The following is a 24,097-nucleotide window of genomic DNA, read 5'->3' on the forward strand; positions in this document are numbered from 1 at the left end:
TTGAAAAAGCCTTGCTGAGACTAAATAAAAGATCCTAAATTAAAAGATCCTAATGATTGTATTTGTTGAGACACTCACGGTCTAGAGAATTCTTCTGCGTGGCTATGTTGAGCATTCCCAATTCTCTTGATGTCCAAGACCATCAAGGTACTACAGCGCTGCGTTGGTACGCATGGTCCTTCGCACGATACACATCTACGAGCATCCCCTTTGTCCATGAATTCCGCTTGCTCGCCTCGTCGACGATAGGATCTACGTCATACACTGATATTTGAGCTGGGTTCTGTTGAACTTAGTACGTCAGGGTTGGCAAATATTCTCGAATCAATTTTTTCTACAATCTATCTGCCAGCTGACCAGCGATTCGGAAATTGGTGGCTATTCCACTATAGATGCCAACCAAGAAGTAATTCGGTGTTATTGCTTACGAAATTTCAGATTCCAATGGAATGTATGTCAATGCTCTGGAATTTAAAGTAGATAGAAAATAGACATTCGAATACTCAACACTTGGCGTTTGGTGTGCATGTCGGATGATGACCTTTGATGTAACTCAAGCTTGATAACATATCCGAATCGAATAGACACTTGGCAAATGGGGTTTGGGGTGCGTGTCGGATGATGATCTTTCCAGTAACTCAAGCTTGATAACGTATCCGAATCGAATAGACACCACATTCCCAAAACCTTTTCCTGTAGTTCCTCTTGTGCGGCAAGATATTTGGGTGGGGTTTCATAAAAGTAATTTAGAAATTGGATGCCGATAACCTGTTTCTCATTTCGAAACCTCCGTGCGCTTGAATGCCCTTAACGCTCCTTTCTAGTTGAACCATTTGTCAACTGACTCCAAACAATCGTCAACAAAGGTCTTTCGGCAAATCGACTATACTGCTTTAGGATGGCATTCTAGACGTGGAGAAACATTGATGTTCACGGACATCGATTTTTTCGATGTTTTTGCCGAAAGAAACATCGATGTTTTAAATAAAAAAAAAATGTGCAGTTATTTTAATGTATTTGAACTTTATTTTAATTTGTAATGTTTAAAAATTAAAAGTCAAATTTTCAACAAAAATTATCCAATCATTTATTAAATAAAAACTTATTAATAATAATTTAAATAAAACTGTTCATGATATTCATGTTCTACATCTTTGGTATATTGTCATATTCTTAGTTTGTAAATAATAACAAAAAAAAAACCAAATTTTATATCAATATTTCAATATATACATGGTCCAAAGAAAATAATAGTACTTTTGGATATTGTGATATTCCTACTATACTTACTATTCCAAACTGTACTATATATATATATTTGCATATAATTTACATCTTTGTTTTTGTTTAAAAAGAGGAGATTATCGACAACGGTCGATGATAGCCGTGTGCGACGTTCACTTATAAGTTGTCCAGCTTTACTGCCTCAATGTGCCTCAGAAAAGGAAAAACATCGATGTTCCTCCGGTAAACATCGATGTTGCCGATGTTTCGAAAACATCGATTTTCGCATCGATGTTTCTCCACCTCTATTCACCAAATCGCTCTGCATTGCGTCTCACTATAAAGCTAGAAAGTAACGGCGAACATGCGGCGCCAAAGGTCATCACGAATGTGTCTGGTCAACTTCTCCACATCGCCATAAGAACTTCTGAGAAGCTTGATCAGGAACGCGAACTTTAATCTAATGAAGGGTCGATCTCTTAAGCGTATAAGCACTCCCAGCAAGGACACCAACATATCCAGTCCTATTAAAAATGTTGTATTCATTGAAATGCTGTACCACCTCAATCTGCAACGTACAGCGGTAAGATCATTATCAATGCTTTGCAATTGGAGATTTAAATTACTCACAGTGTGTACTCCCTTCAGCGTATATTAATTTTCTGTGCGGCTCCTAGCAGAAATACGGGCACAGACTATTTTTGGATGCCGTCTTTGAATACCGTTCATTTCTCTCCAACCATAGTAGCACACATAGCTTTGCGAAATAACCAATTAACAAAGGTGACCACATTTCCGCCGCCAGCTGCCTAGCTATGTTTGCCTCAATCAATCAATGAACATCAGTTCGTGTCCTTTAAGGCATTTATAAAGTTTGGCTCTGAACCTGAACCTGCTTGAAGTGAATTGTTAATAAATGCTTATAAAAAACCAGTCGTCGGGCTCGTGATAAAACCTGATGTGAATCAATATGAGCTGGAGTCCTGCTTGTGGCTGCTACGCGCTGGTAAACAGCGGCATATAGTTATTTCCTCCAACATTATAAATCCAAATCCATTGTTTGGTAGACAAACGCCAGCTGCACTGTTTTGAGGTACAAGTCGTGGTACATTGGACTACGGCACAAATCCGGCACATTACTTGGTGAAACGTAAGCCGCCCTTTCATTAGTCGTATCGAATTGAGTTCCGTTGTTTCCCTAAAGATTCGAATAGGAAAAGACAGGAATCCAGGTGCAGCTTGGGTCCCGTTTCGCGTTGTGCACGCGTTTTGCCTGTGTTTTGTCTTGTGAACGGTTATCCAGCGTCACCATGATTCTGCAAAGTAGTGCAACAGGCATATTTAATCGGTGTGCAAACTGAGGTGGACCATAGTTTGTCCTGAAATTGTTTCAGCCTTAAATCTTCTGGACGCCTCAGTGAAACTGTAAGTCTGTTAGCACTGCTGTTACAAAAGTTTCAACCAAAAACAAATACCCACATGCATATAAAAATAAAGTGTTGCTTACCGCAGTAGTTTCATAAGGCAAATATGTTTGCTGTCAAATGGGAACAGTTTATACAAAACAATTCAATTTAATTTTTATACCCGTTACTCGTAGAGTAAAAGGATATACTGGATTCGTTGAAAAGTATATAACAGATAGAAGAATCGTAGTTTCCGACGATTGAGTCATGTCCGTCTGTCCGTCCATCCGTCCGTATGAACGCTGAGATCTCAGGAGCTATAAGAGATACACAGTTGAGATTAAGCATGAAGATTATTGAGGTCTCTACGACGCGCAAGTTTATTTAAGCATCCTGCCACTCCTACTCTAACGCATAAAAATCAAAAAAACTAAAGTCGCTAAATCGCAGGAACTTTTAGAGCTAGAATGTTTAGATTAAGTATGTATAATCTTGAGATGCCAGCACATCTTATGCAAGCTCGAAAGTCGGTTTTCGAATTTTGTAGGAAAAGTGGTATATCGGTAACCATAAAGTGATAGAATGTTCGCACTAATCATGTGGGTTTTTATGGTGCCTCTTTTTCAAATTGTTTTTGCCTATCTCGGCACGCCCACTCTAACGCCTACAAAACCCAGAAAACCTAAAGTGAGAAAATCTACGGAACTATAAGAACTAGAAAGTTAGGCTTGGGAGTACATATTTTTGAGATCTCACTGCATATCGACGCGAGTTTTTATCTAACGCACAAGCCGCGGAAAACTGTGGCGTCCATAATATTATACTGAATGTCTTCGCTTGACCTTGTATGAAATTTTTATACCCGTTACTCGTAGAGTAAAAGGGTATATTAGATTCGTTGAAAAGTATGTTACAGGTAAAATGAAGCGTTTCCGACCATATAAAGTATACATATTCTTGAGCAGGATGAATAGCAAAGACGAACGAGCCATGTCCGTTTGTCTGTCCGTCTATTCGTCTGTCCGTATGAACGCTGACATCTCAGGAACTATAAGAGTTACGAAGTTGAGATTGATTACAGTTTTTAATTTTTGTGGAAAAGCTGAGATCTCGGTTACAATAAGTGATAGAAAGTTGGGATTCTAAATAAATAAAATACTAGATCAAAATTCTGAGTTTAAGCTTGAGTTGTGCGACCGCCAATTTTGGAAATAATATATTAAAGTAAACAGTAAATTATGTTGAAACCAAAACCAAAGGATCGATTATATCGATGTCTAAATCAGTTTTTTTCCAGCTCTAGTTGTGTAGATATCCGCCATCCAGCAATTGTGGAAAATAACATATGTATGTACATATGTATATTGCGCTAGTTTCAGTAAGAACAAATGTTTATTTTTCAGAAAGATGTTTATGCTGTCAACCAGGGTACATGCGATGCGTAATAGCCGTTTATTCGTTGGATTTTGCAATGGTAAAATTTCGCTTGGTAAATACAATATATGTATATATTTACATATGTATGTATATACATAAATATTTATACCTACATATGTATGTCAATATTTTGATTAAATTCATAATTCAGAAGTACTTATCAACCTTATATTGTTATGGGAATTGACATAGATATGTACATTTTTTGATTTTAAAAAATCGAACTTTTGTCTTGTATGTCAATTCCCATGACAATATAAGGTTGTTATGTACGTACATACCAGAGAACGTCAAGGGTGTCTTTTTTCGGCACCCGAATCACACTTTTACATTTTGAGTGTTTGTCGCACTCACAAACAGCAAGAAAAGAGCAACACACCCGAACGCACAGATCGCTCCGGGTGTTTTGTGTATTTGCTTTTTGTCACCCACTCTATTCTATGCACATGATTCTATTGAACAGACACCCAAAACACTTATAGCATAAGAAGGGAGTGTCTGAAACATCCATGTTTCGGTATGAGTGATTCAGGTGTTCTTCAACTGATCGGAATGTTTCGGGTGTCTACAACTCATCTGAGTATTTTGGGTGTCTGAGGGTTGACCGAATAATTTTACATGAAAGGAAGGAAGGAAATACCAATAATTTAACATAAATATAGCCCCTTAAAAAAGTCAAACTATTTTGTTTTCCGTTTAAATTAATTTTAATCTTAGAATAGTATATTTGTAAGAATAAAAGATATTGCCGTCTTCAGTAACTAATATTAAAAAATAAGAGCTTATAATCATTACAAGTGATTAGTCTTCAATGGCTAAGTATTAAAAAACCCAAAAGAAGACTAACATTGCATCACAGGTACTAATAAAAAAACTACACTTATACAAAGCAACATGTGCCAATATTTTAGGATTTTCCGTGTCGTCATCAAGACATCTACCTACCAACTTATTACCGTTTATTCAAGATTTGTATAAGAATACAAATCTTAAGTCAATCGCACTGCGATTAGCAGGTAGATGGCTTGACACGGAAAATCCTAAAATATTTGGCATTTTTTATTTACACCCGAATCACTCATCCCGAAACATGGGTGTTTCAGACACTCCCTTCATTTGCTATAAGTGTGTTGGGTGTCAGTGCAAGAGAGTGATGGGCAAGTGCACATTTGAATAGAGCTGCGCATGACACCCACCCTTATTTTAGGGTGCCGATCACACTCTGGTACATACATATGTACATAACACTTACATTGGATAACATTAATACTAGGTTTTTCAACTATAAAGTTGGAGAAATTAACCCTAAATACATCAAAAAAATATTCAAAATATGCCAAAACGCTTAAGCAGTAACGGCAAGGGTACACCCAAAAAATAAGTGAATCCGAATCATTTGTGAGTTTTCGGCACTTAGAGGGTGGTTGGGTGGTAAGGGTGGTTGCCTTATACTTGTAATTTGTATTCTATTCACCCAGGCACCCGAAACACTTAAAGCAAAAAAGGGTACTATTCAAAACGCTCATGTTTCGGAATAAGTGTTTCGGGTTTCTTCAACTGTTTTGCATGAGCATGTCATTGAGGATTGATCGAATAATTTTACATGAAATTATTATTTTACATGAATATAGCCTCTTCAGAAAGTTCAATATTTTAGGACTTTTCGTGTCATCATCAAACCATTTGCCTGCTACTCGCAGGGCGATTGACTTATGATATGTATTCCTGTCCTGCAATAAACGGTAATAAGTTTTCAGGTAGCTTCGTATAACGTATTTTTGTCAATATCTATCGATTTACCAAAGATTTTTTTATCGGATCTTTATTTCGCTAATCGTCTTGCGAGTAGCAGGTAGATGGCTTGATGACAATTCTATTGCACAGACACCCGAAACACATAAAAGCAAACAAGAATGTGTTTGAAACACTCATGTTTCGGGATGAGAGTTTCGGGTGTCTTCAACTGTTTTCAGTGTTTCGGGTGTCTTAAACTGTTTTGCATGAGCAAAATTTGCACTTAGTTTTGATTCTTTTTTTAATTCTAAATTAAGTCCCAATATATACAAATTATATTAAAAAAGTGAGGAAAAGGTAATGGTAAGCTTCTTACAATTTTTAATTTGTTTTTAGTTAGTTTTAACCATATTCTTTGCGTTTGAAGTTGAAAAAATAAATAACAGAATATTAATGTTATGCACTGTACCAATTCAAATTGAATAAGCTAAATTTTTGTATTCCTTAGTATGTTAACTTAGAATATGAAATCTTGGAGTTTCTTAATCTTTTCATTTGATATAGTAATAATTGTTTTATTTCTGCTTATACATACGCACAATAAAAGCTGTTCAACCCTTTCACTTGAGTGTCATACTGAAAAACTATAAGGACGCGGCAACAATTCCTCTGCCTATTAATGTGGATGCTGCTGAGGCAACGCGGTCCTCCCCCCAGCGATCGCGTGACATCTCGTCCACAGTGATTCCGACGAAGGCGTCAATATCAAACATTGACATCACCGTTGATAACAGTTTTAATGCAGTTCTAATTAGCCCAAGTATTTGCCAAGAGCGTCATACACAATCCTATGATTGTTTTGGATTGATTAGTCTTAACTCGGCGATGCAAAGCAATGTACCAAAGCCGTTCGGAGGATTCAACAAGTATTCACATCTAAATATGCCCGGCGGTCAGTGGTCCCAGGAATATAAGTTTCTAGCACAAAACATGCATTACTCTCACTACAGCAGTCTTCGCAACATGTTACGAGAAGATTGGGCGAACCACGATAAGTGTATAGCCTTAAAAAGCAATAAACGAGGTAAGAAGGTTTTACACAAATTTGTTTATACATATTTATGAGAGCTTATATGCTCAGATAACTTTCAAAATTTAAGTAACTCAAAAATGAATACATGTATTTAGATATGGTACACTTCAAAATCCCTTACTATATAAATTAGTTTGTTTGAAAAAATCACTTCAATGTCCATTTCCCAACCCCAGTATACACAGCTAAAAAGCAAGTTAGAAAAGACACGAATAAACGCTATAGTCGTATTACACACTTGCTAGTGGTTGCTAGCGCCACCTTTTGTTAAAAAAGCTTGTTTACTAACTGATGGTGACGTCACTGTCCATGTAAGGTCTGATAACCTTAATTTTTTCATAAATAGGGAAATAATGTTCTAATTTGAAAAATCTTTGGTAAATCCATCCATAAATAATAAAACGAAGACATATATTTTAATAACTAGGTGTCAAAGTTGTCAAGATTTATCGAACAGTATTGACAGCGAAGCCAACTGTCAATTTCACAGAATTTCAAGGATTAGATAAATCTTTCGGTTGCCGTGGATAACCGTCAATGTAAACTTCTTTTTCATTCATTTTAGCAGGAACTAGGCCCATTATTGATCGCGATGGGAAATGAGTAAGAGTTCTTAACTTGATTTTTTGGTTAAAAAAGCTGTGAGTACACTTTTTTGAAAAAGCCATGCTGAGACTAAATAAAAGATCCTAAATTAAAAGATCCTAATGATTGTATTTGTTGAGACACTCACGGTCTAGAGAGTTCACACTTACCTAGTGTTCAAATTTCAAATAAACTGGTTATTAAATTGTACTGTTACCGCGGCGGTGCAACACTGTCAGCCTCGCAACAGTCCCCACCTCGTGGTTCTTCTGCGTGGCTATGTTGAGCATTCCCAATTCTCTTGATGCCCAAGACCATCAAGGTACTACAGCGCTGCGTTGGTACGCATGGTCCTTCGCACGATGCACATCTACGAGCATCCCCTTTGTCCATGAATTCCGCTTGCTCGCCTCGTCGACGATAGGATCTACGTCATACACTGATATTTGAGCTGGGTTCTGTTGAACTTAGTACGTCAGGGTTGGCAAATATTCTCGAATCAATTTTTTCTATAATCTATCTGCCAGCTGACCAGCGATTCGGAAATTGGTGGCTATTCCGGTACATTTCATTGAGCCGCGTTCACGTAGACCACTCGAGATGCCAACCAAGAAGTAATTCGGTGTTATTGCTTACGAAATTTCAGATTCCAATGGAATGTATGTCAATGCTCTGGAATTTAAAGTAGATAGAAAATAGACATTCGAATACTCAACACTTGGCGTTTGGTGTGCGTGTCGGATGATGACCTTTGATGTAACTCAAGCTTGATAACGTATCCGAATCGAATAGACACCACATTCCCAAAACCTTTTCCTGTAGTTCCTCTTGTGCGGCAAGATATTTGGGTGGCGTTTCATAAAAGTAATTTAGAAATTGGATGCCGATAACCTGTTTCTCATTTCGAAACATCCGTGCGCTTGAATGCCCTTAACGCTCCTTTCTAGTTGAACCATTTGTCAACTGACTCCAAACAATCGTCAACAAAGGTCTTTCGGCAAATCGACTTTACTGCTTCAGGACGGCATTTACCGAATCAACTTCTCCACTTCGCCATAAGAACATCTAAAAAGTTTGATCAGGAACGCGAACTTTAATCTAATGAAAGGTCGATCTCTTAAGCGTATAAGCACTCCCAGCAAGGACACCAACATATCCAGTCCTATTAAAAATGTTGTATTCAGTGAAATGCTGTACCACCTCAATCTGCAACGTACAGCGGTAAGACCATTATCCATGCTTTGCAATGGGAGATTCAAATTACTCACAGCGTGTACTCCCTTCAGCGTATATTAATTTTCTGTGTGGCTCCTAGCAGAAATACGGGCACAGACTATTTTTGGATGCCGTCCTTTGAATACCGTCCTTAAAGGACACGAACTGATGTTCATGGATTGATTGAGTCAGCTGGCGGCGGAAATGTGGTCACCTTTGTTAATTGGTTATTTCGCAAAGCTATGTGTGCTACTATGGTTATAAAGTTTGGCTCTGAACCTGAACCTGCTTGAAGTGAATTGTTAATAAATGCTTATAAAAAAAACCAGTCGTCGGGCTCGTGATAAAACCTGATGTGAATCAATATGAGCTGGAGTCCTGCTTGTGGGTACTACGCGCTGGTAAACAGCGGCATATAACTATTTCCTCCACATTTAATCGGTGTGCAAACTGAGGTGGTCCATAGTTTGTCCTGAAATTGTTTCAGCCTTAAATCTTCTGGACGCCCCAGTGAAACTGTAACTCTGTTAGCACTGCTGTTACAAAAGTTTCAACTAAAAACAAATACCCACAGGCATATAAAAATAAAGTGTTGCTTACTGCACTAGTTTCATAAGGCAAATATGTTTGGTGTCAAATGGGAACAGTTTATACAAAACAATTCAATTTAATTTTTATACCCGTTACTCGTAGAGTAAAAGGATATCGTCGTTTCCGACGATTGAGCCAATGTCCGTCCATCCGTCCGTATGAACGCTGAGATCTCATGAACTATAAGAGATACACAGTTGAGATTAAGCATGAAGATTATTGAGGTTCCTACGCAGCGCAAGTTTATTTAAGCATCCTGCCACGCCCAATAATCACGAACAACTTAAATCGCTGAAATCTCAGAAACTATTAGAGCTACTTGAAATTAAGTATGTATAATCTAGAGATGCCAGCGCATCTTATGGTGGTACTCTTATCCGGACACAATTCCTCTTACGCCCTCTAAGCTCGAAAGACAGTTTTAGCATTTTGCAGAAAGGCTGAAATCTCGGTAACCTCATAATATATTATATTAAACTACTTAAATTAATGATAGAAAGTTAGGAATAAGCATGTAGGTTTTTAGGATGCTCCAAATGCCACGCGCACCCTAACGCCCACAACACCCTGAAACCGAAATTTTAGAGATGCCACTGCAACTCGACACGAGTTCATCTGGCCACGCCTACAAACCGCATAAAACTATGGCGTCCATAATATTGTAATGTATGTCTTTGTTTGACCTTATGTAACATATTTTTGTCAGTATAACAATAGGTGGCGCTTTGTGAATTTCCACTAGCAAAATTAATATTTTAAAATTGTGTAAAACAGTAACGGGTATCTTATAGTCGCGGCATTCGACTATAGCGTTTCTTCTTGTTATTTGCGTTTCAATATATAATTTCCTTAGATCAATGATGCTCCAATTAGTCTTACGTCAGAAAAAGATAAACAAAGATAAGAAAACGTGCACATATGTATTGACTCTTTTGTGTTGGTTTGCAGCTGTGCACTAAGAGAAAGAAAAACAGTTTTCGTTACAAATGATTAAATATATAGTAGGGTTTTTAAAGATCTTTATATTCGTTAACAAGGCTTTTTGTTCGAAAAAACAAAAATATTTCCTTTGAACATAAGCGTTAACCACCCCTGGTTCAAAGCTTATAGGCAGCAAGCTCATAATTTACATACATTTGCATAGGGGTTCTACCCAATAAACTTTCTTCCTGTTTTATCAACTTGCAATAACATATCTTAAAATATTGCGAATTATCCAACTGGTATATTCCTATTCCTGTCCAGCCGTACTGCCGAGAAATTTCTGTGCAAGGGATACATCAGTAAATTTTTATGGTTAATAATTTTTTTTGAACGTTCTTAAAATATAAAAAAGAGCATTTAAAAATATATAAAATATATAAAACTTGATCTGAAGAATGTTTATTTTTTATTGCTATCGTCACTTTTATTATTAAACATTTCGTAAGGATATAATAATATACAGCATCATAAATCTCTGTAACCTCATAATATATTATATTAAACTACTAAGAATGATAGTCCGGTTTGGAAAAAATTCAATGTGTCAAATATTGTACATTAGTTAAACAGGGTTGTCATGGTTTCGGAAAAATATTTTTAATATCCAACTATTTATAACCTAATATTTTGTATCAGGTTCTTCCTTTATGCTGCGGAACTATAGCTCACAAACGACGCCTTCGAGGTCTTCCGAAACATCTCAAACCTTAAAAAAGTCGGTTTCGACAGGCACATCTGAAGATGTGAGACTGGGTGAAAAACGTAAACTTAAACAAGCGATTAAGGAATATGGAGCGGTAATTGTTGTCTTCCATGTAGGGATTTCATTAATTTCGCTCTGTGGTTTCTATGCACTTGTATATAGGTAAGCTTTTAAAAGTAATTATAACTAATTTGCCACCCCTAATTACTAAAATAAATAAGGCACACAAGAAGTTTAATTGTGTAAAGACAAAGTTGATTATTCTTAAATGACCGGATCTGCCCTGCCCTTACAAAAAAGGCCACACAGAAGCCGACGGCATTTCGATCTCTCTGCTTACAAAAATAGTAGAATATAAGAGATAAGTAAGCGAGAACAGAACGAAAGCTCGGTAGATCAGGTTTTAATAACTCCGTAAGAATATTTTTCTTTATAATTTGTTTACAAAATTTCATCAAAACAAAGATTAGCCGAAAGATGAAAATGTCAGGGATTACAACCCTAGGTAGCCCTAGTTCACAATGTTACACGTTAACCTTTTTCAACGTGTTTTTCTTCTAAAGATATATTTTTAATCGTAGAGTAAAAGGGCACGTCTCCTGTCTAAATGAACGCTTAGACCTCAGGAGATACAAAGTTTAGATATTACATGCAGATTCTTTAGATCCCTACGCAGAGCAAGTTCATTTCAGCAACATGCAACGCCCACTCTAACGACCACAAATCACGAAAAACTAAAGCCGCTGAAATCGCAGAAACTTTAAGAGCTACTTGAAATCTTGTTTAATCTTGAGATGCCAGCGCATCTTATGGTGTTCCATTATCCGGCCGCACCAACTCATACGCCCACCAAGCTCGAAAGACGGTTTTTGAATTTTGTAAAAAAGCTTATATATCGGTAACTATAAGTAGGAGGAAGTTGGGATTAAGCATGTAGGTTTTAATGATGCTCCAAATGCTTTTCCATCTTGCCACGCCCACCCTAACGCCCACAAAATCCGGAAAAACATAAATCCAAAAATCTCAGGAACTATAGAGCTAGAAAGATGTGCTTAAGAATGCGTTTTTAAGAGTTGCCACTGCAACATGCCCCGACTTTTTATCCGGCCACGCCCACTCTAACGCCCAAATACCGCGAAAAACTGTGACGTTTGACTTTGTATAATATATGTTTCTCAATATCTATCGATTTACCAAAGATTTTTTAAATCGGAACACTATTTTGTGATTTAAGAAGAAATGTAGGTTATAAGGCCTGACATGGACAGTGACGTCACCATATGTGGTGGCGCTTTGTCCATTTTTTACTAGCAAATCATCGTTGAGATATAAGGAACTATAAGAGTTGGAAAGTAGGCATTAAGAATGTATAGTCTTGAGATGGCAGCGCATATCGAGGTGACAACATCATCTGTCCACGTCTACTCAAACGCCCAAAATACGCGGAAAACCAGAAATGCGAAAATCTCGGAGACTATAAGAGCTAGGAAGTTATGTTTAGGAATATGTACTGCAGATATGCCACTGCAGCTGGACAGGAGTTTTTATCTGGCCAGGACCACTCTAACGACCACAAACCTTGAAAAACTGTTGTAACCACAATATTAAACTGTATGTTTCCGTTTAACGTTGTCTAACATTTCTGGTTTATATCTATCGATTTAACAAAGATTTTTCAAATCGGAACAATATTTCGCTAATTATAAAGAAATGTAGGTTATCAGATCAGAACATGGACAGTGACGTCATCATCTGTAATGGCGCTTGGCCCATTTCTATTGGTAAATCATCGTTGAGATCTTAGAAATTATAAGAGTTAGAAAGATGCCATTATAAATTTATAGTCTTGAGATGCCAGAGCATCTCGAGGTGATAACATAATCTGACCACGCCTATTCAAACGCCCAATAAACGCAGAAAATCAGAATTGCGAAGAACCAGAACTATATACATATTAGAGCTAAAAAGTTGGGCTTGGGAATACGTATTTCACGCCGACTCTAACATCCACAGCCCGTGGAAAACTGTGGCGTCCAGAATATAAAAATGTATGTCTTCGTTTGGACTTGTATACCATTACTAGTTGATATCTATCGAATAACCAAAGATATTTCATATCGTGACATTATTTCGCTATTTATTTCACGCTGCTATTTCTCTAACGCCCACTAACCGTGAAAAACTATGGCGTCCAGAATATAAAAAATGTATGAATTCGTTTGACCTTGTATAACATTTCTGGATTATATTTATCGATTTAACAAAGATTTTGCATTCGGAACAATATTTCGCTAATTATGAAGAAATTTAGGTTATAAGGCCTCACATGGACAGTGACGTCACCATCTGTGGCGGCGCTTTGTCTATTTCTACTAGCAAATCATCTTTGAGATATCAAAGATAAGACCTATAAAGTTCGGATTAAGAATGTAGTTTCTAATGATGCCTCCTCTGATATTTTTGAACCATCTAGACCAAAAATCGAGAACTTAAAACGTAAAAATCTCGGAAACTATAAGAACTAGAAAGTAAGGATTGCGACACATATTCACTACTACAAATTTTTTATGTTGGAACATTATTTTGATATTAATTGTTGCTCATAAGGACTCTCATGGGCAGTGACTTCACTATCAGTTAGAAAACATGCTTTTTCTGAGAAAAGGGTGCGCTTTGTCAATTTCCACTAGCAACATTAATTTTTTTAAATTGTATAAAACCGTAACGGGTAGCGTTTCCTTTGGTTCAGTTTGTATTGTTTATCATAACCTTATTGGGAAAATTTTTCTTAAGTACCTTTTTATACCAGTTACTCGTAGAAACAAAACAAAAAATGAGAAAATCTGGGGAACTATAAGACCTTCAATGTTATTCTGAAGAATGTGCTACTGTAGTTCGACACAAGTTTTCGTCCATGCGTACTATAACGCCCACAACCACTGTGGCGCCAAAAATATTTTATTGAATGTCTTCGTTTGATTTTGTATTTAATTTTTAGTCTATCTATAGATTTTTCAATCGTTTTTATAGCGGTTCTGCTTGTTTTTGGTTGGAATTGGTATGAATAGTAATTTTTTCTTCTTTTTTGTATTGTGTGTGTTTTTTTACATGGGGTGGATGAAACATTTTTGCTTGAGATTCATCCTGTTTAGATTTGAATTATAAAGCATCTTACCCGGTCTGGTTGATGTCACAACCTTTGAATTTATTTTGTACTTGTTCATGCTTCAATCTTGCTTTCTCTTTGGCTTTAATTTGCTTGATCGCTACAAACACTGTATCTCCCTGTTCGTATATAACTGGGTGCATCCTAGATTTATTGCGGTTAACGTTGGTCTATTTTTGTTTACGTTCAATTCAGCCTCTTACCTCTTCTAACATCTTTCGCCTACAAGCTTAAAAGCCTTGGTAGTTAATTCTCGAAGTGCGGTCAAGGAATTAGTCTAACAGTTTTTTTTATTTGTCAGGGAGTGGATCGAGTTGTTGCACAGATCTGCAGCTATGTGTACTAATTCTAGGTTCTTGAAAGTGGGGTACCCGTGCCTTAAGAATCCATAGGTTTGTAGAAACGTAGAATGGAATCTTTCGATCTGTCCGTTACCCTCACTTTACTGAGACAGTTCGATCTGCAGTCTTCGCAGCTAGTTAAGAACTGTCAGGCATAGAAGTCCCCTTTCATTGTCGGAAACCAAAATTGTAGGCACGGTGAAATAGTGCAGGACCTCGTGTAACGAAAAACTTGGATTCCAGAGGGAAGAGTTTGCCAAATTTTGAAAATTTGTCTATGCAGCTCAGATAAATCCTCTTTTCCAGCGTTAAAACGTAACGTCTATATATAGTATTTCGCACGGGTAGTTCAGGATTGAGGTTGGTTGCAATATGAGTTGTTAGGGTGTCGGTCATATTTGAACGTTTTACAGTATTCCCAATAGGTCACCTGATAGGTCATGATTTTTCGATAATCTGAACCATTTAACAAATAGTCGACTAGACATACGAGGTGTGTTCAAAAAGTAAGGTGACTCTTCAAATTTCGCGAATTTCAAATTTTTCGATTATCGATTTTTTTGTTTTGTTATATTGGTACACTCTTCCCTAACATCTGTACCAAGTTTCAATGGAACATCCTCTTTTGTTTGGTTGTGGGGCGTAAAGTTAAGTTATTTTGGAGCTCGGCGATTTTTGCTATCGAAAATATGGATCAAGGATTTGGATTTTTTGGAAAACAACACCACATAATGCCTCGACCATATTCGGTTTGGCCCCATGTGACTTTTTCTTGTTCCCAAAACTGAGATAATCGAAATTTGAAAATTTGAAATTTGAAAGTACCTTTTTTGAACACTCGTATAACTTAAAGGTTTCGATAATCAAAATTTGAAATTGAATTTGGGTCTCTTTTGATCGTAGATATCTGTAGGGTTCTAGGTAAGTGCGGAATATTAGTTCCATTGATAACTGATGGATTTAGGTACTTCTGTAGAAAAGTAGCTAGATCTGATTAAAAAATTACTACATAAAACCAAGTGGGGGTACTTTGAGAAAATGATTCTAAGGCTTTAACCTTTGGAAATCTACAAGAAAACTAAAACGACAGCCTCTCAGAAGCATTCCCATAAGGAAAACTGATGGTACATGGTGCAAATCAGACTCAGAGATTTCGTTAGTTTTTGCCGACGAGCTAGAGAAACGCTTTCAGCCATTTAACGTTACGATCCCTAAGGATGTCGCAAATACACTGTCCTTCCTAGCGCTCCTTCTCCGGATGCAGTCCGCATTCAGCACATAAGACCTCATAAGGATAGCGCCCTCATTCAGAAGCTGCATTCCAGCAAGGCGCCAGTGATTCGATGGCATTAATAGCAGGCTTACCAAGGCTTTGCCTATAAATGGAGTCCTGTTCTCTTTTTCAACTCAATGTTACGTATCCAATGTTACGTAATCCAATTCCCCTCCCAATGGAAGTGTGCTGTAATAACGATGATACCAAATCCAGGGAAACCGGAGAACCTTGTCGATTCATTTAGTAGGATTATGGGAGTAAGAACCGTTCAGGACGCCATTCCCGCCTGCTAGCTTGGCTTTAGGCATAAACATGGGGTGCCTTAGCAAGTCCATCGAGTTCTTCACCAAATATTTAATGACTTTGAGAATAAGCAATATAGCTCTGCTATCTTTCTCGACGTAAAGGACGGCTTAATCGCGTCTGGGATGACGGCTTGCTGTATAAGCTAAAATCTCTTTTTCCGACTGGACAATTCCTCTTCCAAACGCACTCTTGGCCACCTACGCCGATGACACTTCGATTCTTGTGCAGTCTTGCCGTATCGAAGCATCAAGAATCACCCAGGAATTTCTGGACTTATACGGCAAGTGGACTAACAGGTGGAACATAGCCATAAATGGCAGGAAGTCATAGCTCTACTGTTTTACTTGGAGAGTGCAGTCCCTTCCTGAGGTTGAGCGTTACGACGTTATCATCCCACAATCATCCCAGGCGCAGTAATTATACCCGTTACTCGTAGAGTAAAAGGGTATACTAGATTCGTTGAAAAGTATGTAACAGGTAGAAGGAAGCGATTCCGACCCTATAAAGTATACATATTCTTGATCAGGATGAAAGCGAAGACGAATGAGTCATGCCCGTCTGACTGTCCGTCTGTCCGTATGAACGCTGAAATCTCAGGAACTATAAGAGATACAAAATTGAGATTAACCATGAAGATTCTTGAGGTCCCTACGCAGCGCAAGTTTATTACAGCATCCTGCCACGCCCACTCTAACGCCCACAAATGGGGAAAAACTAAAATTGCTGAAATCTCAGGAACTATTGGAGCTAGAAAGTTGGAACTCAGAAAGTATTTTATAGTGGTACTACTACGTCCACTCTAACGCCCACAAAACCTGAAAAACCAAAAATGCAAAAATCTCGAAAAGAGCTAAAAATTTTGCTTAGGAGCACTTATTTAAGAGGTGCATCTGCAACTTTCCACGAAGTTGCATCCGGCCACGCCCTCTCTAACGCCCACAAACCACGGAAAACTGTGGTGCCTATAATATTATTATGAATGCCTTCGTTTGACCTTGTATAACTTATTTCTGTTAAAATCTATTGATTAACCAAAGATTTTTCAAATCGGAACATTATTTCGCTATTTATAAATAAATTAAGGTTATAAGCCCTCACATGGGCAGTGACGTCACTATAAGCATACTCAACATACTTCCTCTGACAATAGGTGGGGCCTTGTGAATTTCCACTAGCAAAATAATATTTAAAAATTTTGTAAAACAGTAACGGGTATCTAATATTCGCGGCATTCGACTATATCGTTTGCTCTAATTATTATTATTATTATTCTCTAAACTATTTTTTAGCTTTTGACATATTTTAAATATTGCTCCTTATATTAACATATTTATTTTCTATTGCGTTATTACAGTGGAATAAACTTTGTACCTGTTCTGGAATTTCTTGAAATCTCGTCACAATCGATTAAGGAAAAAGTGGCCACAGGAAGCACGTTCATTATAGCATATGCCGTACACAAAGTCTTTGCCCCCGCTAGAATTAGTATTACATTAGGTTCTGTACCGTTTCTTATACGCTATCTAAGATCTAAGGGATTCCAAATCCCAGGGACTAAACACAATTAACTTCTGTTTCTGTCATCTGCGATCCCATGTAAACTACATTTTTAATATTTCGATTAACCAAATAAAGTTCAATATGTACATTTTTATTTTATTTATGAAATTAATTTTTGCAGGTCTTACACCCCTAACTTGTAGATTAAAAAGGCATATTGTAGCATTGATAAAAGAAATTCAATTTCAAATCAATCAGCTATCTCGTCATCAAGCGACAGACCGAGTGAAGTTAGCTCATTCATCAAATATCATTTATTTTGCACTGTTCTATGCAACCTAAGAACTAGCTGACTTTTTTATTGTTTCTTTACACCTACTCTAGTTAACGTAAGCATTTTGTACCACTAAATACTGATAGTTCAATAAGTCATCTCAGTCTTAGAGCATTCAAAAATGGTTCTCATTCAACATCGTAAGCATCAAATACTGTCGCTGTCAGATTCTCATTTTGCGAAGTTACAAGTTCCTGTTAAATCAAAACACAGCAGATAGGTTATGGTAACTATGGTACTATATGGTAACAGATATCCTGTGACTAAACGCCCTATCGTCAGTCACTTAAGGATCCACCATTTCGGCACGTTGAATCGACGTCCATTTGAGAGGCGACGAATAAACAGAATCCGAAATAAACCTCCAATAGCTGTGCACAATTTGGCACGACTCGTTCCATTCACCACGCATGTGAGAAATCTTAAGTTTTTCAAACATTACGAAATGGCTTAAAAATTGATTAAACTTGGGAAAGCCACTGAAGTTGAAAGAGCAACGGTCTGCAAACGGCATTGGAAAGTGAGCTTTGCCGGCAGAGCGGCATCATCTACTCTCATTCGCCTGGCTTTATATATAAGTGAAATTAGCAATTATTATTATTAGTATACTAAATTCGTTGAAAAGTATGTAACAGATAGAAGGAAGCGTTTCCGACCCTATAAAGTATATATATTCTTGATCAGGATCAATAGCGAAGTCGATTGAGCCATGTCCGGCTGTCCGTCCGTCCGTATGAACGCTGAGATCTCAGGAACTATAGCAGATACAAAGTTGAGGAACAGCGCAAGTTTATTTCCGCATACTGCCACGCCCTCTCTAACGCGAACAAATCGCTGAAATCTCGGGAACTATTAGAGCTAGAAAGTTGAAATTCAGTATGTATAAACTTTGGATGCCAGCGCAGCTTTTAGTGGTACTATTATCTGGCCACACCCACCCATATGCCCTCCAAATGCGAATTGTTTTTTTTTCATCTAGCCACGTCCACCGTAACGCCCACAAAACCCGAAAAACCAAAAATGCAAAAATCTAAAGAACTAAAAGACCTAGAATGTTAGGCTTAGGAATATGTATTTAAGGGATGCCACTGCAACCTCCCACGAGTTTTTATCCGGCCACGCCCACTCTAAATCGTAATCGGACCGTTGCCGTATGCAGACGTGTATTTTTATTGTGCTCCTGGGAAAAAAAATAAAGTATTCAATAATATCCAAAAAAGTGCAGTGACTGGTTTCGTAAACCAAAACAACGCGAAAAGACGCTTTTAGCAATGAAAATCGCTAATGTTTATATTGATTAATTAATTAATTAATATAAAACAAAACACTAATTCTAACAAACTCAACGTCGATCGCAATGAGTTCAAACGACGTTCGCACACAACGTCAACGTGAGCAAGACGAGTGACGGCTCTCAGTACAAAGAAACAACGCTTACTTCTCTTTCAAAGCAACCGAAAGTAATGCAAGCTCTTCCCAAACACGGTCAATTACCCCCAACTTGACCGAATTCTTCAACGTAGAGAGCGAGAGAGCGCGTTCTTGCTCCCCCTCGCTACCATCGATGTCTCTGAAGCCAAAGAGCGCAGCAACTAGCACCGCAATTTCTTTGACAACGTTAACCATAACAACAACAACAACCGCAACTGTAACGACAGCGCGATTAACGACGTCATCAGCTAGCAGCGCAAACATTAATACTTCTGCCGCTGTGCTGCCCGAAAAAGAGAACAAAAACAAAGAAAATATTAAGCCGGCTGTGCAGACTGGTTTGGATCGCTACATCCAAATCAAAAGGAAGCCAAGCCCCCTAAACTCGCAACGCAAAATAACCCGTGGCAATGCTAACATAGCTGCAATAGAAACGCCCTCTAACTCAAACCGTTTTAAAATCTCGGCAGACTATGAGGATGATGCCGAATCCACTGAAGTCGAAAAAAGGAAGACTCCGCCAATTTACATACGAGAAAAAATTTTCTTACTGTAAAAAAAGTCTTACTGTAAACTGCGTCCAGTGTGTGTAGTTTGTGGTGAGCTTCATGACTCCGCACACTGCCCAGCGAGCAAAGATGACCACAACTCAAAAAAGGGCGGCAACTGCGGTGGAAATCACACTGCTAACTATAGAGGTTGCCCAGTTTATAAGGAGCTGAAAAGTCGAATCCACCAGAGGGGAATTACTGCCCGCACCCAAAATAAACAGTTGATAGCCTCCAGGTCAAACCCTGAAGTCTTCTTCTCGACTGCAGCCAGATCCTCACTAGGACCCATAAACTCTGCCAAAAATGTTACATACATGTACCTTTGAAGCTATGATATTCAGTCTACAACAAAGCCTTACGGAGTTTATGTCGTTTATGCGCATAGCAATGCAAGATCTGATGCGAAACCAAAATCTATTAATACAAATGCTGGTTTCACAACAATCCAAATAATGACTTCCCTACGAATATCTACGTGGAACGCTAACGGCGTTTCGCAACATAAGCTCGAGTTCGCGCAATTCCTACTAGACAATGAAATCGACGTAATGCTGCTTTCAGAAACACATCTTACAAACAGATACAATTTTCAACTACGAGGATATTCATTCTATGGAACAAACCATCCAGATGGTAAAGCACACGGCGGGACTGGAATTTTAATCAGGAGCCGTATTAAGCACCATTATCATACGAAATTTGCTAAAAACTACCTACAGGCCACATCCATAAATATACACCTAAATACTGGCAAGCAATTAATGCCAGCAGCCGTATACTGCCCCCCATATCCAGGAACATGGGATCAACCATTAAAACTGACCTCACATAAAACCAATTGGGTTAAGTACAGGAAGTATATTAGCTCACACATTGAGCTAAGTCCTCACCTCAGCGATGAAGCCACCGTAGACAGTTTTGTTAATTCACTGGAATCTGTACTCGTCTCTGCAGCTCGAGTTTCAACACCTCATACTATAAACGCACAATGCGATCAAAAGAAGTCAAATCTACAAATCGAACAGCTCGTCCTCGAAAAGCGACGCTTACGTCGAGCATGGCAATTTCACAGAAACATATGTCCACTGCCGCTACATTGAGCAATTGTCAACTAATAGTACAAAACACTCAATATGGAGAGCTCACCCAACTCTGAGCTCACCGAAAGAAACCGTGATGCCTATTAGAAATTCCACGGGCGGCTGGGCGCGCAGTGACGCAGACCGAGCCAGCACGTTTGCCAACCACCTTAAAAATGTTTTCCAACCAAATCCTGCCACTAATGCGTTTACTTTGCCGACTCTATCATATGAGCCCCAGCTTCAACATGGGCCAATTGAGTTTCGCCCAAACGAAATCGTAAACATTATCAAAAGACAACTGAATCCGAAAAAATCCCCGGGCTGCGACCTCATAACTCCCAAAATGATCATTGAGCTCCCATACTGCGCCGTTTGCCCTCTCACCCAGCTCTTTAATGCCATCGCAAAACTTGGCCACTTTCCAGTGAGATGGAAAAAGTCAATTATAATAATGATAGCAAAGCCGGGGAAAGACCACACTATCCCCACGTCATATGGACCTATAAGCCTACTCTCTTGCCTATCTAAACTCTTTGAAAAATGCCTAATGACTCGGATAAACACGCACCCGTCACACCAATTTGGGTTTCGTGAAAAGCATGGAACAATTGAGCAGGTCAACCGGAGAACATCACAAATTCGAAACGCTTTCGAAAAACGAGAGTACTGTACTGCCATATTATTAGATGTCTCTCAAGCATTTGATAAAGTCTGGCTAGAAGGTCTAATGTACAAGATCAATACAATGCTCCCCTACAGCACCCACAAGATTTTAGAGTCTTACCTTCACGACAGAAAATTTGTTGTGAGGTGCAACACTGCTATATCTGATGATTACACTGTTGGAGCTGGAGTTCCTCAAGGTAGCGTGCTAGGGCCAACACTATACGTCCTCTACACAGCAGACATCCCGACAAGCACACGTCTAACCACATCTACGTTTGCCGATGACACAGCTATTCTTAGCCGTTCTAAATGCCCGATTCAAACTACTGCGCAGCTAGCTCGTCATATGGTCGATGTTGAAAAATGGCTATCAGATTGGCCAATTAAAGTGAACGAATTAAAATGCAAACACGTTACGTTCACTCTGACCAGGCAAAACTGCCCGCCGATTACGTTAAACAACAGTCTACTCCCACAATTAAACGAAGTAAGTTACCTAGGAGTACATCTCGACAGAAGACTCACATGGCGCCGGCACATTGAAGCCAAAAGAACACACCTAAAGCTAAAAGCCAGCAGCCTTCATTGGCTTATCAACGCCCGGTCACCTCAGACACCGCGACTTAAACATTCTACCAGTAAAAGAAGTGATTGTAGAACAAAAGGTAAAGTACTTCACCAAGCTATCGGTGCACGCTCACCACCTGGCGAGAGGTCTAACAAGGTTGAGTAACCAATCACGCCTTCGTCGCAATGACCTACTCACCCAGCGACGGACCTGAGGGACGCGCAACCGGAATGCAGTCTTAGTATACTCTTAGTTAAATTTTAATGTTAAGATTCGTCAACTTATTGTTAGTCTAAAAATTAAGAGTAGATTCAATAAATAAAAGCAAAGCTATAACAAAAAAAAAAAAGCCCACTCTAACGGCCACAATCCGCGGAACACTGTGGCGTCTATAATAATATTATGAATGCCTTCGTTTTACCTTGCATAACTTATTTCTGTTAATATCTATCGATTTACCAAAGATTTTTTCAAATCGGAACATTATTTCGCTATTTATAAAGAAATTAAGGATATAAGGCCTCACATGGGCAGTGACGTCACTATAAGCATATTCAACATACTTCCTCTGACAATAGGTGGCGCCTTGTGAATTTCCAATATCAAAATAATATTTTACAATTTTGTAAAACAGTAACGGGTATCTAATAGTCGCGGCATTCGACTATATTGTTTGCTCTTGTTAAAATTGTAGTTTATTATTATTATTCTTTAAACTATTTTTAGTTTTTTACATATTTTAAACAATGCTCCTTATATAAACATATTTATTTTCTATTGCGTTATTCCAGTGGAATAAACTTTGTACCTGTTCTGGAATTTCTTGAAATCTCGTCACAATCAATTAAGGAAAAAGTGGCCACAGGAAGCACGTTCATTATAGCATATGCCGTTCACAAAGTCTTTGCCTCCGCTAGAATTAGTATTACATTAGGTTCTGTACCGTTTCATATACGCTATCTAAGATCTTAGGGATTCCAAATCCCAGGGACTAAACACAATTAACTTACTACATTAAGTTAGAATTATGTGTTTCTGTCATCTTTACATTTTTACATTTTTAATATTTCGATTAACCAAATAAAGTTCAATATGTACATTTTTATTTTATTTATGAAATTAATTTTTGCAGGGGTTACACCCCTAACTTGTAGATTAAAAAGGCATATTGTAGCATTGATAAAAGAAATTCAATTTCGAAACTAACACATCAAATCAATCAGCTATCTCGTCATCAAGCCACAGACCGAGTGAAGTTAGCTCATTCATCAAATATCATTTATATGGCACTGTTCTATGCAACCTAAGAACTAGCTGACTTTTTTATTGTTTTTTTACACCTACTCTAGTTAACGTGAGCATTTTTTTCTTCGCGACTCCCGTTGCTTGATGTGCAACCCACCTCCCGCCCAACCGACAGAGGGGCGCTGCCGTCTGACGTACGGCTCGGAACACGGAGATAAATCCGAGTGGATTAGTAAAGATACGAGTAAAGTTAGTTTTGTGCTAAATGGATTAGTATCGAAACTTTCAAAGTGTTAGGAGAAGAGTTAGAAGTAATGTTATAAAGATCATTGTAGCTTGAACATAGTACCCTAAATGGTTAATGTTGGGCAAAGTTTGAACTACAATATTCTAAGGATAGAGGAATATAGTCTCTAGTAATTCTAAGGGGTACATGGATATTCAAGCGACCTAGAAGGGCCTGGCTATCAATTTCACCCTTAAGAAGATTATGGATAAAGACGACACCTAGCATCGTCCTACGATTAGCGAGGGATGTCAAATTGATTAGTAAGAGTCTACTTTTGTAAGAGGGAAGGTGTATGTTTGCATCCCAGTTGAGAGCGCGGAGAGCAAATATTAAAAAATTCTTTTGGATGAATTCAATAAGGCACTGGTGA

At 38.2% G+C, this 24,097-nt stretch overlaps 1 protein-coding gene and 1 long non-coding RNA gene across 8 annotated transcripts; one reads left to right on the forward strand and one right to left on the reverse strand.

Annotated features, from left to right (window-relative positions):
* Window positions 1-1,681: 1,681 nt before the first annotated feature.
* On the reverse strand, window positions 1,682-6,402 carry LOC108113662. Of its 3 annotated transcripts, none has more exons than XR_001772716.2 (4): window positions 4,349-6,402; window positions 2,180-2,540; window positions 1,855-2,116; window positions 1,682-1,792 (listed from the first exon to the last, which is right to left on the reverse strand). It is a non-coding gene; the product is annotated as an uncharacterized LOC108113662 (long non-coding RNA). The 3 variants fall into 3 exon arrangements; XR_001772717.2 differs by having other exon boundaries at window positions 1,855-2,119; XR_001772718.2 differs by lacking the exon at window positions 4,349-6,402 and adding an exon at window positions 2,732-2,802.
* Window positions 3,898-23,195, forward strand: LOC108113660 (protein FAM210B, mitochondrial). 5 transcript variants are annotated; one of them, XM_017224335.1, is made up of 5 exons: window positions 3,898-3,977; window positions 4,034-4,119; window positions 6,409-6,885; window positions 10,906-11,134; window positions 22,985-23,195. In XM_017224335.1, exons 2-5 carry the CDS (start codon window positions 4,038-4,040, stop codon window positions 23,163-23,165), a joined length of 969 nt encoding a protein of 322 aa, XP_017079824.1. In that variant the 5' UTR covers window positions 3,898-3,977; window positions 4,034-4,037; the 3' UTR covers window positions 23,166-23,195. The 5 variants fall into 5 exon arrangements, with proteins under 5 accessions (XP_017079824.1, XP_017079826.1, XP_017079822.1 ...); XM_017224333.1 differs by lacking the exon at window positions 22,985-23,195 and adding an exon at window positions 17,416-17,715 and having other exon boundaries at window positions 3,899-3,977; XM_017224334.1 differs by lacking the exon at window positions 22,985-23,195 and adding an exon at window positions 17,416-17,715 and having other exon boundaries at window positions 3,899-3,977; window positions 4,034-4,104.
* The last annotated feature ends 902 nt before the right edge of the window (window positions 23,196-24,097 follow it).

The sequence above is a fragment of the Drosophila eugracilis genome, unplaced genomic scaffold (genome assembly GCF_018153835.1).
Source record: "Drosophila eugracilis isolate 14026-0451.02 unplaced genomic scaffold, ASM1815383v1 contig_1254, whole genome shotgun sequence".
NCBI lineage: Eukaryota > Metazoa > Arthropoda > Insecta > Diptera > Drosophilidae > Drosophila > Drosophila eugracilis.

Coding starts and splice junctions, on each gene's coding strand:
- LOC108113660 (XM_017224333.1), top strand. CDS start 4,038: ATGTTTATGCTGTCAACCAGGGTACATGCGATGCGTAATAGCCGTTTA. Junction 4,120..6,408: donor CAATGGTAAAATTTCGCTTG/GTAAATACAATA, acceptor GCACAATAAAAG/CTGTTCAACCCTTTCACTTG. Junction 11,135..17,415: donor TTCTATGCACTTGTATATAG/GTAAGCTTTTAA, acceptor GCGTTATTACAG/TGGAATAAACTTTGTACCTG.